Here is a 17,712-nt window from a genome sequence, read left to right as displayed (position 1 = left end):
AGGCAATTCTTGCCTCACAAATCTTCACTTTTTTGAAGGGGTTAATAAACATGTAGATATAGGTAAATCGGTGGATGTAGTGTATTTGATTTTTTAGAAGACATTTGACAAAGTTCCTCATGAGAGGCTTCTATGAAAAGTAAAAAGTCATGGGATAGGTGACAATGTCCTTTCATGGATTACAAACTGGTTAAAGGACAGGAAACAGAGTAGGATTAAATGGACAATTTTCTCAGTGGGAAAGGGTATACAGTGGAGTGCCTCAGAGATCTGTATTGGGACCCATGCTTTTCAATATATTTATAAATGATCTGGAAAGAAATATGATGAGTGGGGTAATCAGATTTGCAGATGATACAAAATTATTCAGAGTAGTTAAATCACAAGTGGATTGTGATAAATTGCAGGAGGACCTTGTGAGACTGGAAAATTTGGCATCCAAATGGCAGATGAAATTTAATGTGGATAAGTGCAAGGTGATGCATATAGGGAAAAGTAACTCATGCTGTAGTTACACGTTGTTAGTTTCAAAATTGGGAGCTACCACCCAGGAAAGAGATCTAGGTGTCATAATGGTTAATACTTTGAAATTCATAATAAAGAAGGGAAATGCAGCAGATTTCAATGAGTCCCAAAACAACTTCAACGTTGTGAATAATTTTAACTTTTTATTGGCGGCAACTCCATTGCTTGAAGAGAACACACTTTTTAGACAAGGTCCCCCGACACGGACCCGTGTTTCGCCAAACGCGGCTGCATTGGGAGGGACGTATTTAAGGCGGAATTCATATGCTGTAACAGAAAACTGTTTCAAAGGGGAGGGACTCATGGTAAAGGATCCATACAATAAACCATATTTAGTGAAGAAAGCATAAGAATCATTGCTAAATCATAGAACAACTCAATATGGTATTTAAATACATTTAAACAACAAATTAAGCTCTAAAAGATGGTATAAGGAGAAAAGTACAGTAAAAAATAGAGTAAAAAATACAACACATTCCTGACAAATAAATACAATGTGAGCACAGGCACAAAATCAGTTAAACAAAGTTAAATATGAACCAAAAACCGTATATAAATTGATAATTACTGCCAGATTCCACGGCTTTAGGATTACATGAAAAATTCTTATTTAATTCTTTACATAAACTTATGTGCTCACAGTCAGAGGATGCTTATAACAGCGCATTGGGATCACTCAAAAAGGGGGAAGGGGTAACCTAACAATAGAACATCAAACTGACCCCTCAATAGTTCTTGAAAAATCACGAGCATATAATTAATTTATGGCAGAACATCCAAAATTAGAATTCGAGTAAGAGACAAAATCATGTCATTGTGACGGCATCAAACTAACCCCGCAGAAAGAAAACACTCCTAAACAAATGTGGAACACGAATTACAGAAGGATAATGATCAATAAACACGCAAAAATAACCTCCCGAGTTTTAAAACAAGCAGATATTATTTATCACGCATACATACCTTAAGCACCGCGCTTGAGATTGTTGATATTCAGCAAGGATTCCTGCCACAGACCCTTTAAAAGGAAAGGTGATGCGTGTGCACCTAGGGAGGGGCACGGTGCGAGATGGCAGCGTCACCCCGCGGAGCAGAGACGTCCGCTGCGAAGCCAGTATCATGGGGAGCGGCCTGGAGTTGGATGCAGCAGCCCACAGCCACAAGAGAAGTAGAACCAGGCGCTGGAGCAGGCAAATGGGGGTAAGAGGGCCTGGCTGTGGGGCTGCCGCTGCCGGCACACGCAACAGTACCCCCCTTACCCCCCCCCCCCCCCCTTGGAGGTCTGTGTTCACCCGGATGGGCTCCATGAAACTGCAGAAGGAGGCTTTTGTCCAAGATGTTGTGTGCTGGCTCCCAAGAGTTTTCTTCTGGGCCGTAACCCTCCCAAGAAAGGAGGTACTCCCACCGACGGCCCCCTACGGCGGATGTCAAGGACTTCTTAGACCTTGTAAGTAGATTCAGACTCAGCAACAAGATGAGATGGTTCAGGTGCCTTATGAGAAGGCCAAGAGAGAATCACCGGTTTGAACAAGGACACATGGAAGTTGTTATGGATGCCAAGGGTTGGAGGCAACCGGAGCTGATAAGTGACAGTTCCGATATGACGGGTGACCGGAAAAGGTCCAATGTATGTGGGTGCAAATCTTTGGGAAGGTACTTTGATGCAAACGTATCGTGTACTCAGCCAGACCTTCTGTCCAGGTTGAAATTCAGGAGCAGGATGTCTATGGGCGTCCGTGGACTTCTTAGCCCGAGCAGCTGCTTGACTCAGAGGTTTGTCTGGTTCCAAAGGGCTTTAAGGGCATCAACAGTGGTCTGAGTGGCTGGCAAGGGCACAGTCAGTGGGATAGGTAACAGAGGCCGTGGCTGCCTTCCATAGACAATGTTGAATGGTGATACCCCAGTATCAGCGGCGATGTGGGAATTGTGGAAAAACTCCACCCATGGGAGAAGTTCTGCCCAATTGTCCTGCAGATCATTGATATAGGCACATAGGAAGGCTTTCAAAGAACGTTTCATGCGTTCAACTTGACAATTTGCCTGTGGGTGGTAAGCTATGGTGAGGCTGATGTTAATTCTGAATTTGCTGCACAGAGCGCACTAATAACGGGCGACAAACTTGGGACCTCTGTCCGAAGCTATATTCTTGGGTAGGCCATGCAAATGGAACACGTGAAGAAAAAAAGAGAAGTGCTAGTTCTGGAGCTGAAGGTAGGCCAGGGCAGTGGAATAAAATGGGCTATTTTGGAGAACGTATCGATGATGACCCAAATGACTGTGTTTCCTTTTGACGGAGGCAAATCCACATCGAAATCCATGGAGAGGTGCGTCCACATGTCCTCCAGAGCAGGAAGTGGTTGGAGAAGTCCCTAAGGTTGATCGACCGGGGGCTTCTGCTGGGCACATGTGTTGCAGGAATCGACATAGGCTCTGGTATCAGCGACCATGGTGGGCCACCAGAAGAATCGCTGGAGAAGAGCTAGAATTCGTGCCTGTCCTGGGTGACTGGCGGAATCATTTGCCCAATGGAGAACTTTCTCACGGAGCTGGCGAGGTACGACAGTCTTCCCAGCTGGTACTGAAAAGGTTGCTGTAATCGGATAGATGCGGGATCAATGATATGGATAGGCTCTTCGGGGACATCTTCAGGCTCAAAGGGCACCCGCCCAGAGGTTCTTCTCTGCAGGGCAATACTGGAGTTCGAAGTTGAACCTGGAAAAGAATAACGCCCAGCGGGCCTGGCGAGCGTTAAGGCACTGTGAATGACTCAGGTGTTCAAGGTTTTTGTGGTCAGTAAAAATTGTGAACTTGTGTTGAGCGTCCTCTAGCCCAAGGGCGCCACTCCTCTAGGGCCAGCTTGACTGTAAGCAACTCCTGATCGCCGATACTATAATTCTGTTCTGCATTGGAGAACTTGCGGGAGAAAAAGGAACATAGAGTTAAGGTTCCCGATGTCAAGTGCTGGCTCAGGGTCCAACAAGGAAGGTATCTTTTAGACGTTGAAATGCAGCGAGGGCCTCAGGAGACCAATTCCGGGTGTCTTGGCTCTTGCGGGTCTATTGCTACAATATAATGTAATGTAATGTAACATTTCTCTTTATTTAACACTTAAGTTACCATTGTTACAATGTATCTTACTATATATATGTTACCATGTTACAATGTAAAATAAGCAGTCCTTGTCTTATAAGTTCAGTTTCTTGTAAACCGATGTGATATTTCGATCGAATGTTGGTATATAAAAGCAAATAAATAAATAAAATAAATATCCGTGAGGGGAGCTGCCAGAGTCGAGTAATTAGCGATGAAATGGCGGTAATAATTTCTGAATCCTAGGAATCACTGTAGTGCCCGAAGGCCCACTGGCTGGGGCCAGTCCTGTATTTCTTTAAGTTTATCTGGGTCCATGGAAAACCCTCATTGTGAAATAATATATCCTAGGAAGGGTAGACTGGATTGCTCAACTTGTCCAACTTGGCGAAGAGATGCTTCTCACGATGACGGAGGACCATACGAACATCAGCACGTTGGGTAACTAAGTATTTGGAAAAGACAAGGATGTCATCAAGGTATGTGAAGACTTTGATGTACAGGAGGTTCCAGAAGATCTCATTGATTATTCGCTGGAATACAGCAGGGGCATTACAGAGGCCGAAAGCCATTACCAGGTATACATAATGCCCATCCCTGGTATTAAAAGCTATTTTCTAGATGTCCTCAGGGCATATGCACACCAGGTTATAGGCTCCTCATAGGTCTAGTTTAGTAAAGATGGAAGCCCCTTGAAGGCGATCGAACAACTCAGAGATCAGAGGCAGAGGATACTTGTCCTTGCGAGTTATGGCATTCAGGCCGCGATAGTCAACACGGTCTCATGGACCCGTCCTTCTTCTTGACAAAGGTCGAATGAACCCTTTGGCCAGGTTCTCTCGGATATAATCCATCATGGCACGGGTCTCAGGCTGTGACAACGGGTAGGTCCGACCTCGAGGAGCTGTGGTATCGGGTAGGAGTTTGATTGGGCAATCAAACTTACGGAGAGGCGGAAAGATATCAGCCTTTTGCTTTGAGAAGACACCCTCAAAATCTGCGTATGGAGCTAAGATGCCAGTGGTAGTGGTCGCAAGAGAGATTGTAGGAGGTGGTACCTCCTTTTTCAGATAAGTCTGGGATGCTGGGCTCCATTCTGTGAGCTGGAGTGTTCCCCAATCAAACTGGGGGGAGTGACGCTGGAGCCAAGATAATCCTAGAACCACCGGGTGAATAGATTTTTCTAAGACAAGGAGTTCCACCTCTTCTTCATGGAGAGTACTGGTGAGAAGGCGAACTGGCTCAGTTAGCAAGGAAATTTGGATGGGCAACGGCTCACTGTAAATGGAAGCAATACACAAGGAAGTTTCCAGGGGACAGGTAGAAATACCCAGGAGTTGTACTAGGTCCTTGAGAATAAAGTTCCCCCCTGCTCCGGAATCTATCAGAGCAAGGACAAGGAAGGAACAAAAGTCCCAGGTTAAAGTCACTGGTAGAGACAATTGGTGGGCCGGTGAAGTAGCTCCCAAGTTTAGGACCCCCTACTGAACTTAGGCCCAGATTGTTTCATGGACGGACTGGAAAAGTCTGAATACGGTGACCAGGAGCTCCACAATGTAGGCATAGGCTCTCCTCCAGGGACAAATGACCACGGCCCAACTGCATGGGCTCTTCTGCTTTAGAGATAGGTGGGGATCCACCAGCAGCGGGACCCGAGGTAGGTGGTGAGTGGGAGCGCTGCAAGGTAGGACGTCTGGGTGTCCAAGCCTCACGGCGCTCTTGGAGGTGATGGTCGATATGGCCTGTCAAGGCGATAAGGTCCTTAAGGTAAGATGGGAGCTCGTGGGCAGCTAGTTCATCTTTGAGCTGGGAAGATATCCCGTCCAGGTAGATAGCTCGGAGGCAGTCTTCTTGCCAGGATAACTCTGTAGCTAGAGTCCGGAATTCTATAGTGTAATAGAACAGGGCCCGTTGACCTTGCTTTAGATGAAGAAGGTTGGTGCTTGCCACAGCCTGCTGTTCAGTATCATCAAAGGTCCGATGGAAGGCAATCCCAAAGTGAGATAGCTCTTATAAGAACGAATCCAAATGTTCCCACAGGGGCGAAGCCCATGCCAACACCTTATTCTCCAGTCTTGACAGGATGAAGGTAACCTTCATGAGTTCATCTTGGAAGATGGACAGCTGCAGAGCAAATTGCATGTAGCATTGGTTGATAAACCCTCTGCAGAGCTTGGAGTCCCCATTGAAATGAGGCAGAGCTGGTAGGACCAGCAAAGCCCTGGAATGCAAGGGAAGACGGCTGTTGGCTGGCTGGAGCTGGTACCGGAACTGGGTGAACTGATTCGGCATCAAGCTAGACATGGAGCCGCTCGATGGAGGAGGCCAGTGTCTCAAGAAGCCGCTGTTGTTCTTGCATCTTGGAAGCCAGTCCGGGAATGGCCTGGAGGGCGGACGGCTCCGCCGAGTCCATGCCCTTGGCAACCTGTTGCGCAGGAGGTGTACCCTTGGGCCGAGGTGGGGTTGACGCTACCATAGGGAAAGACCTACTGGTCCCTACCATTGGCAGACGTAGCTGGCTGACTGACGGAGGCCAACTGGAGCTTCGCCAATACCAGCCCTTATTTCCCACAGGTTGAGCCCTTGGGTACCGAGGCCGGCTGGACTTAGGTGGGCATCCATCTGAGGTCTTATCAGGGACAACAAGGAGGTCAGCCAGGGGCCAGCAGTGGTGGTGACAGTGGATCTGGACGAGGCAGAGACACGGGCGCCAATGAGAACAGGTGGCAGATAGGGGGCGCCCAAGTAAAAACAGGCCGAACCCTGAAAGGCCAAGTCTAGAATGAAGTCAAGAGGAGTGTTGTAGAGCAGACTCTAGTCAGGGCAGGCAGCAGGCAAGGAAGAGTGGCAAGGTAAGTGTGGGTCAAAACCAGAAGTCAGCTAGAGAATGGTCAGGCAAGGCAAAGGTCAATCCAGGAGACAGGCAGGATCATAGTCAGACGAAGCAGTGGTCAAAGCCAGGAGACAAGCAGTAGCGTGGTCAGACGAAGCAGTGGTCAAAGCCTGGAGACAAGCAGTAGCGTGATCAGACGAAGCAGTGGTCAAAGCCTGGAGACAAGCAGTAGGGTAATCAGACGAAGCTGCGGACAAAGCCAGGAGTCAGTCAATAGTAACAAGCAGGGAAGGCACGGAACAGAGGATCAGGAACGCAGACGAATCAGAAACCAGGAATACGGAGGATATGCAGGAACTAGCAACTAGTCACACGGCTAGCGTGGAGACCTGTTGCCAAGGCAAGGAAGCACTGGCTGGGCCCGGCCTTAAGTACTTAAGTCAGCTGCCACAGTGTCCAAGAGTCCACCCAAACCTCACTAATTATAACAGCTCCATCTGATGTCACTCATGTGTGAGGACTAACATTCTGCTGACCTTGGAAAACACCTGTTACAGGAAAGCAACTCTGCTATACATGTTTCCAGTTGTGCCGAAAACACACCTCTGGGAATGCCTACCCCCTAATTTTTGATAAAAATATGTGTAGTGGAACACTGCATAATTTTAGCTGTATTGAGGGGGGGGGGGGGGAAATTTTTATGCACTCAATTTATGCAGGTAAATCCTTATTGACCCATGTAATTGTCATTGAATATTGTCTTCCTAATTATATGAATGGACGGTTTTATTTATCTAAAATGTATATTCCACCTATCACAGCCTATCCTAAGTGGGATACAACATACAATATACCTTAACTAACAAACATACAATAAAACAATCACAACACAAATTAACAAAACAGTTCAGAGCCCATCAAATGTTCGACAAAAAAACCTTTCAAATCATTGATCTGCCTTAATTCTATATGTAACAAATTCCAGAGAACAGGTGCACATGTGATAAATGCATGCTTACATATCTCTTGAAGACAAACCATGTCTTGACAGAACTACTAAAAGACTTTTATCTGAAAATCTTAATGCTCTAATTGGACAGTAATTCTGTAGGACATCACTCAGATATATAGGCCCTATGCCCTATAAGGCTTGAATCCATTGGTAACCAACACAGTTTCTTTAGAATTGGGGTAGTGCTCCCTTAAATTATCTATAATTTTGCAACATCTGTAAAATCAGCCTACATCAAGGAGACCAATGTATAAAGTTATATTTTGTTGAAACATGAAGAGTTAGGGTTAGTATTTGTGCTTAGATGTATATTGTTTCAGCAACAGTGGCACAGAAATTATTCACTAGTTAGTAGATATACAGAGGATTTACATATATGCTGTTGCATTGTTATTGTTTAAAGCTAATGACATTTTGTTTTCTCATGTAAAGACTTAGTCTTGCTTTGTTTTTTTTTTCTGTGTAAATTCATAGAACAGTTTTAATTACGAGTTTGCATATATGTGTTCTTTCTCATAACCAGGCCTCAGTATTACAAGATAATTGAAGAATGTATTGCACAGATAGTACTGCATTGCAGTGGTATGGATCCAGACTTCAAGTACAGAGGAAGATTAGATGTAGATTTTACACACCTGATAGGTATGTAACCATAAAATGCTTTTCTGTTATTACATTCTGAAATATACTTTATATTAGTGTACAAATTCTCTATAGGTGCCCTTTTTCTAGTTAATGAAATTGCATTTTGAACCAGAAGTCATGAGCAACTGTGAAGGAATGAATTAATTGTACAATATCATTTATGCATTCTTTGCTAGTAACTGGAGAATTTATTAAATTATTTTTTAAAAATTTGTTAAATTTCTATTTTCAATAGGAATTCATCTTGTATAGAAAACAACATCAAGCAAGGCACAATCAAAAATAAATAAATAATAATAAAAAAAAAGATTGTAGCATTTCAGAGATGCAACAAATCAATCCATTATTATTGGGAGGCAATCAAAGACCAAAAATTGAGGAATATTAAAAAAAAAAAAAAAAAGCACAAATCATTATTATATACTGAATGTACACCTTCTCAATTTGAACTCATGACTTCTGAGTTGGCTGCCTTGTGTATAGCTGCAAAATGTTATGTTTTTTTCATTTCTGTAAACACTTCTGATGCATTTCTTCAAGGAACCACGGTACCTGTATAGTATTGAAAAGCTTACTCAGCTAATTCTCAGTTATAACCACTTCTTTTGTGCTGTGGGCTAATTTCCCTCATTGCTCATGCTCCTCCCACTATGCTCACTTCCTCTCACTTTACAGTTATGTCTCTCCCGTCTCATGAATATCTTTCACTCTTCGTCTTTGGTATGTGTTTGTTAATTTCATTAAAGATGTATTATCTGCTTCTCAAGCTAACCAGGGCTGGGGATGCTTTAGATTCTCATTGTCTCCAATATATATGGAGTCCCAACAGTTGCTTGGAAGTAATGCCAATTAACCAGATTTCAGATGTACTGGATTTTAGATGGCAAAAGTTTCTCTGAATTCTCTGTGAGACCTCTCGTGATAGCAGTTACATAGAATTTTAGGTAAAGATGAGGAAAAAACAATTTTGAATAGAAACCTATGGCGCCATAGCCCTAGTAAGGGGGAATGTTCTCATTGGGCTGGAAGCACGAAGGGGGAGTGTGTGTGTGTGTTGAAAGGTAAAATGGGGGAAAAAAAGGTTGAAAATTCTTAGTCGGGCCAGAAACTAGGAAGTCATTTAATGGACAAGTTTTCTGGCTGAAGTTTTCTGAATAACATTTCTCAGATATTCAGCAGGATAAATGTTCTGCTGAATATACTCTGCTAAAGTTATCTGGCTAGTTATAGCCTGATAACTAAAAAAAAAAAATTAACCAACTAATTGGCTGTCTTTAAAAAAAACACCTCAAAACAAACACAGATGCAAACCTCCCAGGCAGTTCACACTCCTGCCATCACAAATGTCTGTAAGTCTCTCCCCCAAATGCTGTCAAGAACCTCTTCTAACCCCTTAAAATTTTAAAATAAATCAGGTGCTGGAACTGGTGTGGCTCAACCTGACTATCCAATCTTTCCCTCTTACTTCCTGTTAAATGCAATAAAAGAAAATATTGCCTCCTCAAACATCCTCCCTCACGCAAATGCCACCACCCTACCAGTACCTGAGTCAGTGCCCCCTTTTTCTCCCCAGGATTGCAGTAGAGACCAGTCCTGGGCTCTTCCAGCATTACTGTTGTAATTGTGCTGGAAGTGTACACTAGCGCTGGACTGAACATTTGCTCTGAAGTGTCCGCTTCCAACACTGCTACTACAATAATGCTGGAAGCGTCTAGGATTGCTATATACTGTAATCCCAGGGTGAGAAGGGGGCCACTGGCTCAGGTAATGGGTGGGTGGGGGATGGTGGCAGCGTGGGGAGTTGAGGAGGCAATCTGTTTTTGCTGATTTTACAGGGAGGACTGCTGGAGGGTTGGGTCGGACCGTCGCCACTGTCTGTTTTAGTTTACTTCAAGGGGTTGTAGGGTGGGGGGATGTTCCTGATCAAAGTGTGCGTGTTGTGTGTGTGTGTGTATGTGTGGGGGGTTCAGACATCTGTGATGGGGAAGGGGATGGGAATCTCCGGATAGGCCTGTGACTGTGTTCAATTTTATTTTTTTTAAAGGATGGCCACTTTAGCGAATATCTTTTGAAGATATTTTTTTAAGTGGCTAGTTATCCAGCCATACAAGGCTGAGTTTTGCGACTAATTTAGCCAGATATAGTTCAAAATTGGCTGAGATAGCTAGATAACTTATCTCCTTCCTGGAATGCCCCCAGAATGCTCTTTTAGCTGTATAATGAATTATTTGTCTATAATTTAGCCAGATATGTGGCTAAATATAAACAAATTTGCCATTTAGTCAGTTAACTTTTGAGCTATTCATCTATATGGCTTTGAATTTTGACCTAAGAAAATTTAATTCCTTGGTATTTATTTATTTATTTGTTTGTAGAATTTTATATACCGTTATTCGGTAGAGCCATCATAACGGTTTACAAAATATGCAATTACCATACAAAATATGCAATTAGCATACAATCAAATGGAGTTAACATGGTAGTTGGGAACAGTAGAGTATTGGGAACAGTAAACATTTTTTCTTAGTAGTTGAATAACAGAATAGTGAGGAGAACATTTTCAATGAACTTAATGAATCAAGTGAGAGATCAGGGAGGGGTGAAAAAGGTATGGAATAACATGAACATGAAAATCTAATGATTTTTTTTTATATTGAATAACATTTAATCAATAAGGAAAAGCTAAATATTGTCTTGAAGTTGCAATTAAATTAATATCATTCTGGTATTATAATAGAGCATTTGGAATTGTTGGCTTTCAAGGGAATGACACACATTGCTAGATGCAGTTCACCATGGTAGCAGCAGATAAACAATGTTGGGAAACTCAAGGCATGAACAGTCTCATCCTATCCTCTATTGAGCTACCTAAATAATATACATGGTAGTATTAGATATTTTGTTATATAGGAAGCTTAGTACTTTTCAATATAAATATCAATGGTTATACATTAACTCTTACTCTTATTTAAAACCAGTCCAAAATACTTTCAGTATAATCTCAAAGTCTTTTTGTCTGAAATTTTTGTCTTGGTATTAGTAGGGCATCAGATGCAATTACATGGCTGTATTTATTTATTTATTTTATTTAACTTCTTTTACTATACTGATACTCAAGACGAGGTCTTATCGTACCGGTTTACAATAGAACAGGGGGAAACCAATTTAACAACTAAGTAGAAAGGTAAAGTTACATTAAACAGGGAGCGAAAACATGGGGGATGGAAGACAGGAAAGATTTTAAACGATAACAACTGGAGAGTGATAAAATTAACGAAAACAATATAGTAGCGAGACATAAACAGAGATTTATCCTAGGCGATTGTTAACATAATTTTCCTAGCGTGTAGCAGATGGACTCAAAACAAATGGGTATAGTGTGCTCGTGCTAGCAGTTGGAGACGGATCTGACGTCAGCACGGGTACATATACCCCCACAGGAAGTGTAGCAATTCAGTAATTTCTGTCTCCAAAGCAGTTTGGAGCTACCTCACGCTCGCTGAGCGTGTTTCCAAATGGATCTTTCCATCCCGGTTGATCCGGTCCCTGGACCCTCAAGACCTAGGCGCAGCCACTCACCACCCGATAGCCCCTCTTATGGGGATTCGGATTACTCCCAGGACAGTGAGGAGCCCCCCGAGGAGGGTGAACTTCCCTCGGAGATAGAGCCATATCGGACCATGAGGCGCTTCTTTCAGAAAGAGGTTCTTTCAGGCCTGGTCTCGCATTGCCTATTGGAGCTGGCCATTCCGAGCCAGGATACCCCAGGGGGCCCTAAAATGAACCCCCAAAGGGCCTGCGCCAACCGGCTCACCATTTTCCCCTCCTACAGAGGCAGCACAGCAGCTAATCGATCTGGAATGGAAGGCACCGGAGGCCTCATTTAAAGGGGGTTGGGCCTTGGCAGGCATGTACCCTCTGGATCCAGCATCCAAGGAGCTGTTGGCGTGCCCCAGGGTAGATGCCATAGTTAACGCAATAGTGAAGCACACCACCATTCCGGTTGAGGGGGGAGCGGCCCTCAAGGATTCGCATGATCGACGCATGGACACCATTCTGAAACAAGCCTTTGAGGTAGCAGCCATGTCCCTATGAATCGCGACCTGCTGCACCGTCGTGACGCGCTCCTGTTTGTCACAGGCGAGAAACAACACCCAGGGAGCAGACATGGAATCAGCTCTCACATTTCTCACTGACGCAGCCTCTGACCTCGTTCGTACGGCAGCCAAGGGAGTCTCCTCTTCAGTGGCAGCTCCTATAGTATAATAGAGAAATCTTCTCAAGCTTGCAGGGATATATTCTCTTGGTTCTGCATGATATAATTTTCCTGCTGGTGATTGTCGTACTTCAATGGCCATACCAAATACCTGAAGCCATACGCTGATTCATGAAAACAGAGGTAAAAGATTATCTGGCTCGTAGAAGAATCTACTAGTGCTTGGTTTTTGCCCATAATCCTAGTACTAAAGCCAGATGGGAGCATAAGATTTTGTATAGACTGAAAAAGTCAACAGAGTGTCCAAACTAGACACATACTCAATGCCTAGCGTGACTGAGCTGATTGAGTGCCTGGGATTGGCTCGGTTCATCTCGACTCTGGATCTCACCAAAAGATACTTGCAAGTACCCATCACTCCAGTGGCGAAAGAGAAAACAGCCTACACATCACTGTTGGGAGTCTTCCTGTTTGGCCTCCGAGGCACCCCCACCACATTCCAGTGCTTAGTCTAATCTATGCTTCGCCTGCACCAGAGCTTTCTGCCACATACCTGGATGACATTGTGGTCTAATCCAGATTAGATGACACACCTGAGCCAACTTCAAGTTGTATAATCACTCTGAGGATGGCTGGGCTGACAGTGAACTTGAAGTAGTGCTTGTTGGGAGAACAAGTAGTTCAGTATCTGAGTTATACATTAGGGAAGGATTAAGACCTCCCAAAGTCCAGGAAGATTGAGGCAATTATCAATGTACAGATCTCACCAACCAAAGTGAAAGTAAGAGCATTCCTAGGCCTGACAGGCAGCTATAGAAGGTTTATACCTTACTCCAAGAAGGCAGAGACACTTACGAGGCTATTACTGTAGAAATCACCAGAAAAAGTCCAATGGTTGGCCGAGAAAAAGAAAGCCTTCCGGGAACTGAAGGAAGCATTCTGCTCCTAATATGTCCAGACTTTATGTAGGACTGGGGGTAGAACTCAGCCAAATGAAGGATTGCCGAGATCATCCAATGGCTTATATAAGCCGAAAGCTCTTGCCACAAAAGAAAAAGTGCTCTACACTGAAGAAAGAAGCCTTAGCAGTAAAATTGGCCCTCAAAGCATTATGATATTACATCCTTAGATGGCAGTTTACTCTGGTGATGGGTCACCAACGTCTCATATGGATAAACCAGAACAAAGAGAACAAGTCCAGGGTGATGAGGGGTTTCCTGGCTCTGCAGCCTTTCAGTTATAAAATTCAGCATAGGCCTGGGAAGGAGAACATCATTGGATAAATTAGATACCACATATTTGTGCCTAACTGTAAACCGTTGTGATGATGCTCCACTATACGACGGTATAGAAAAGTTTTAAATAAATAAAATAAAATAAATAAATGGTGACTTTCTGTCAAGAGAATGGTCCCTGCCACAGGTAGGCGCTCACCCAAGTTAGGGGTGAGCTGAGGGGGTTGGCATGTGAGGGAGGATACAAGACTCCCTTAAGCCACCTTAAAACCCAGGATAGAACCATCTACCCTGGTCTGCCTTAAGGCAAAGGGCTGCAAAGGATTCTGGGTTCTAGGAGGATCTTTACCTAGCAGTAAAAAGGTTGAGGGCCCATAAGGGTAAGGAAGGCCCCGTGGAGCTGTTTTGACTTTATGCTCTGCTCATACGGAGTATCTATAACTGCTTTTGGATGTTTAAAGTGAGGTTAGCTACTATTTTGTTCTGTTGTTTCTTTGAAGCCTATAAATAAAACTTTGTTTTTGAACACAACAGCCATGTATGCTGTCTTCCTTGACAGTTCCAGACGCTGTGGCTGGCCCAAAGTGCCACAGATGATCATTACAGATTATTGGTGATGGAGTTGGGTATGGGAGTGAGGTTATGGAAACACAAATTGCTCATCATTTTGAGCTGTGGTCTGAGAGTCCTCAAATAGTATATGATCCTATATGTTTTGAAGAACACAGAGCAAACCACTCTTCTTGCAGGCAGATCTCCATTGATAAGTAGGTCTTTCAAAGATATAGGTATGGTATAGTCCATAAAAGGTTTGGCAGATGGTTCCTGGTATCCTTCTGGAGATTAGCAGGGACCTTCTTGCGAAGTTATCCAGTGTGAGCATGGAAAAGAGTAGGCTTGGTGCTGAAGATATATCAAATTCCTGTATTAATCCAGTTGGGCCTTCATTTCTGAGTAATACAGATTGCAATTCCTTTCCTTGACATCTGAAGCTTTTGGGACATGGAGGTGAGTTCATTGACCTTTAAACAGTGGCCAGTTTCAGATGAATACAGCTCTTATCAATACATCTTTTTTGTTTGTAATGATTTTTATTAAAGTTTTAGAAAAAGTGTACAGCATTCAAAGATTAGAAAAGCAAAGTTAGGTTCCTAACATTAAACAGGAAGGAACCAAAAAGGCCAGTTGTGAACCATAAACCATCAACAGATCTGTACACTCTTATAAAATATCAGCAGTATAGGAAACTAACAAACAAAACAAGGCATAACACCCCACCCTCACCCTTCCCAGCTCAGTCCCCACCCTATCACCTTCCTTCCCCCCTCCCAAGTCGCTCAGGTGTGCAGTTGTCCAAACAGTCACTTGTCAACAAATAGGATTAAGATACAAGGGATAAAGGATAAGGGGTAAGCATACAAATACTGGAAAAATATCCGCCGAGCCCCAGGTAGCCTAATATTCACATAGATTCTAAATGGCCAGCCAATCCCAACATATTCATGAGAGGAAATACATAATAACGGCTAGATTATTGGGTCAGATCAGAGGCATTTAAAGGTAACGACTGAAGGATGGGAGACCATACATTGCTGAATTTAGTGCGCTTGGCCTGTGAAGACAGTGGAAGCGATTTACACTCCAAGAGATAAAGTTCCAACATGGCATCTTTCCATTCGAGTAGAGATGGAGGCGTAGATGAGATCCAATGACGTAGAATGATTTTAAGGGCCGTCAGTCGGCTTTTATGAAGTAGCAAGGTCTTTGGCGCTTGCGTGGCCCCATGCGACGGACGAATTCCCAACAAACAAAGGCTCGCTGTGAAGGGCTCTGAAAAAAGTTGGGAAATCATAGTCCAAAATGGTTGTATTAGCACACAGTCCCACAAGCAATGTAACAAAGAGGCATTAAGTTGTGAACATTTAGGACACGCCCCTGATAAGGCAATCCCAGCAAGGAAAGCCCTCCTCGGCCAAAATAGCATCCGGAGGGTAACCCTGAAGTGTAGTTCTCGCATGTACACACTAAGGACTGCCTTTTGTACAGCCTGGGCACTTAGTAACAGGGCCTTGGTTGTAATTTCAAATCCCAAATCATTGGACCAGGCAGCAGAACTACTATCATATATAGCGTATTGAAAAGACTCATGCAGATACCTATAATACATGGAAAGCTTTACCACTTTAAGTCCACTAATATGTATAAATCTCTGAAAAGGCCCATTGGTGATTGCCCTCTTACAGGATAATATCGAATGCCGAATGTAACTACAAATTTGCAAGTAGGTAAGGTAATCAGAGGAATCAAAGCCGAAAGTAGCACAGCAGTATGCAAAGGAATGAACATGATTGGACTGTAAATCCATGAATGGGAGCAAATCAACGATTCCTTTGTCACGTAATTTGGTCAGAGTCTTAACAGGTATTCCCGCTGGCAGGTCTGGGTTATGCAACAATGGCAAGCAATACGACACCTTCCATTCAAGATTCAAGAACTGTCTAAGAAATTTCCAACAGTTCCGCAATCCCCTTACAACTAAGCTTTGGGACGTGCTCCGAGGAAGATCCTCCCCAGTAGAATGTAACAAATAAGCCAAATTTCTCGGAAGGTAGGCTGCTTGTTCCAACCTTAAAATTTCTGTGGCACTGCTATAACCCAGCCATTCCCGCAACATAGGCAGTAAACAAGCAATATTGTAATATCTTAAATTCGCCGCTCCCAAACCACCCTCTGATTTAGGTGCGATTAATGTAGTAAAGGCAACCCTGGCCCGTTTGTCATTCCAGAAAAAAGCACCCAAAAGTTTATATAAGAGACATATGTCTTTTGATTTCAAATAAAAAGGAACCATCTGTAAGATGTATAGAAGTTTAGGGAGCAGAATCATATTTACTAAGGCTATTCTGCCTGAGAGAGACAAAGGCAAGGGCTTCCAACTCTGTAGTTTTAATTGGAACGTGCGCCATAGGGGGAGAATATTGCATCTGTACCAGTACATAGGGTCTTTGTGTATTTTGATGCCCAGATATTTAATCGTGTCTTGGGCCCAAAGTAAAGGGAAGTCTGGCCAACTGGGCTGAAGGGAGCCTGTAATATCTAGAGCTTCTGACTTAGTGAGATTGAGTTTCAGTCCCGAGAAAGTGCCAAAGGTCTGTATTGTCTCAAGTAAGAAAGGTAAAGTCTTCCGGGCATTAGAGAGCACCATTAACATGTCGTCCGCAAATAACATCATTTTTTGTTCAATAGGGCCTGTTTTAATACCTGTAATATGGGAAGATTGACGAATTTTTTGAGTTAAAGGTTCCAGGGATAAGATGTAGAGAAGAGGGGAAAGAGGGCAACCTTGCCTCGTACCCCGCTCTAAAGTGAATAAAGGAGACGTGGAGCCATTAATACAAATAAAAGCTTTGGGATCCCGGTATAGTAGTTGAACCGCTGCAAGAAATGTCCCCGAAAAGCCAAATTTTTCCAGGGCAGCAAAGAGATAGGGCCAAGCCACCCGATCAAATGCTTTTTCAGCGTCAAAGCTGACCAACAAAGGATCTACCAAGTCCTTACGATGACAGCTCTCTAAAGCGACCAGTAGGCGACGAATGTTCACCACCGGGCGTCTACCAAATACAAAGCCCGTCTGTTCTGGGGAGATAAGGTCGGGTAACACAAATTTTAATCTGTTCGCTAAAATCTTAGCATATACCTTAATATCCTGATTGAGAAGGGAAATGGGGCGGTATGACCCCGGTTCTGCCGGATCTTTCCCAGATTTAGGCAGTATCGTGATGGCTGCCACTTTCATTCTAGCAGGTAATACCCCACTAGAGATCATATGGTTGAAGAGTATAGTCAAGGACGGTACAAGATGCTCGCTAAGGATCAATACATCTTTATGATAATTCTGTATTATAAAGTGTGCTGAAGCAGATAGGGCCACTTCATGTTTGCTCCTTGTTTCCCTGTGCTGTACTTTTATTGAAGGGTTGCAATAAAGATTTTTCTCTTTATAGAGTAAAGCCCCTGCTAGTGGCTTGGCTGCATTCACCTCTAGTACTTTGGGGAGGTTAGTGGTAGATGTTGATTTCTACCTCTGATTTTTCTCCCTTACTGATTTATCTTTTAGGCTCTCTAATCCCTTATCTTACACTTTTGCCCTCCCTCA

The 17,712-nt window shown here is 43.5% G+C and overlaps 1 protein-coding gene across 1 annotated transcript in view; it reads left to right on the top strand.

Moving 5' to 3' along the window:
• DIAPH2 (diaphanous related formin 2) overlaps positions 1–17,712 on the top strand; it is a 2,404,298-nt gene that overhangs the window by 732,773 nt on the left and 1,653,813 nt on the right. Inside the window, exon 14 of the mRNA XM_029607438.1 lies at positions 7,984–8,102. Within this exon, the coding sequence (XP_029463298.1) occupies positions 7,984–8,102 (119 nt within the window). The remainder of the gene's footprint in view (positions 1–7,983; positions 8,103–17,712) is intronic.

This window comes from Rhinatrema bivittatum, chromosome 6, assembly GCF_901001135.1.
Source record: "Rhinatrema bivittatum chromosome 6, aRhiBiv1.1, whole genome shotgun sequence".
NCBI classification, from domain to species: Eukaryota; Metazoa; Chordata; class Amphibia; order Gymnophiona; family Rhinatrematidae; genus Rhinatrema; species Rhinatrema bivittatum.
Note: the sequence above shows the minus strand (reverse complement) of the source record. Positions and strands in the feature narration are given on the sequence as shown.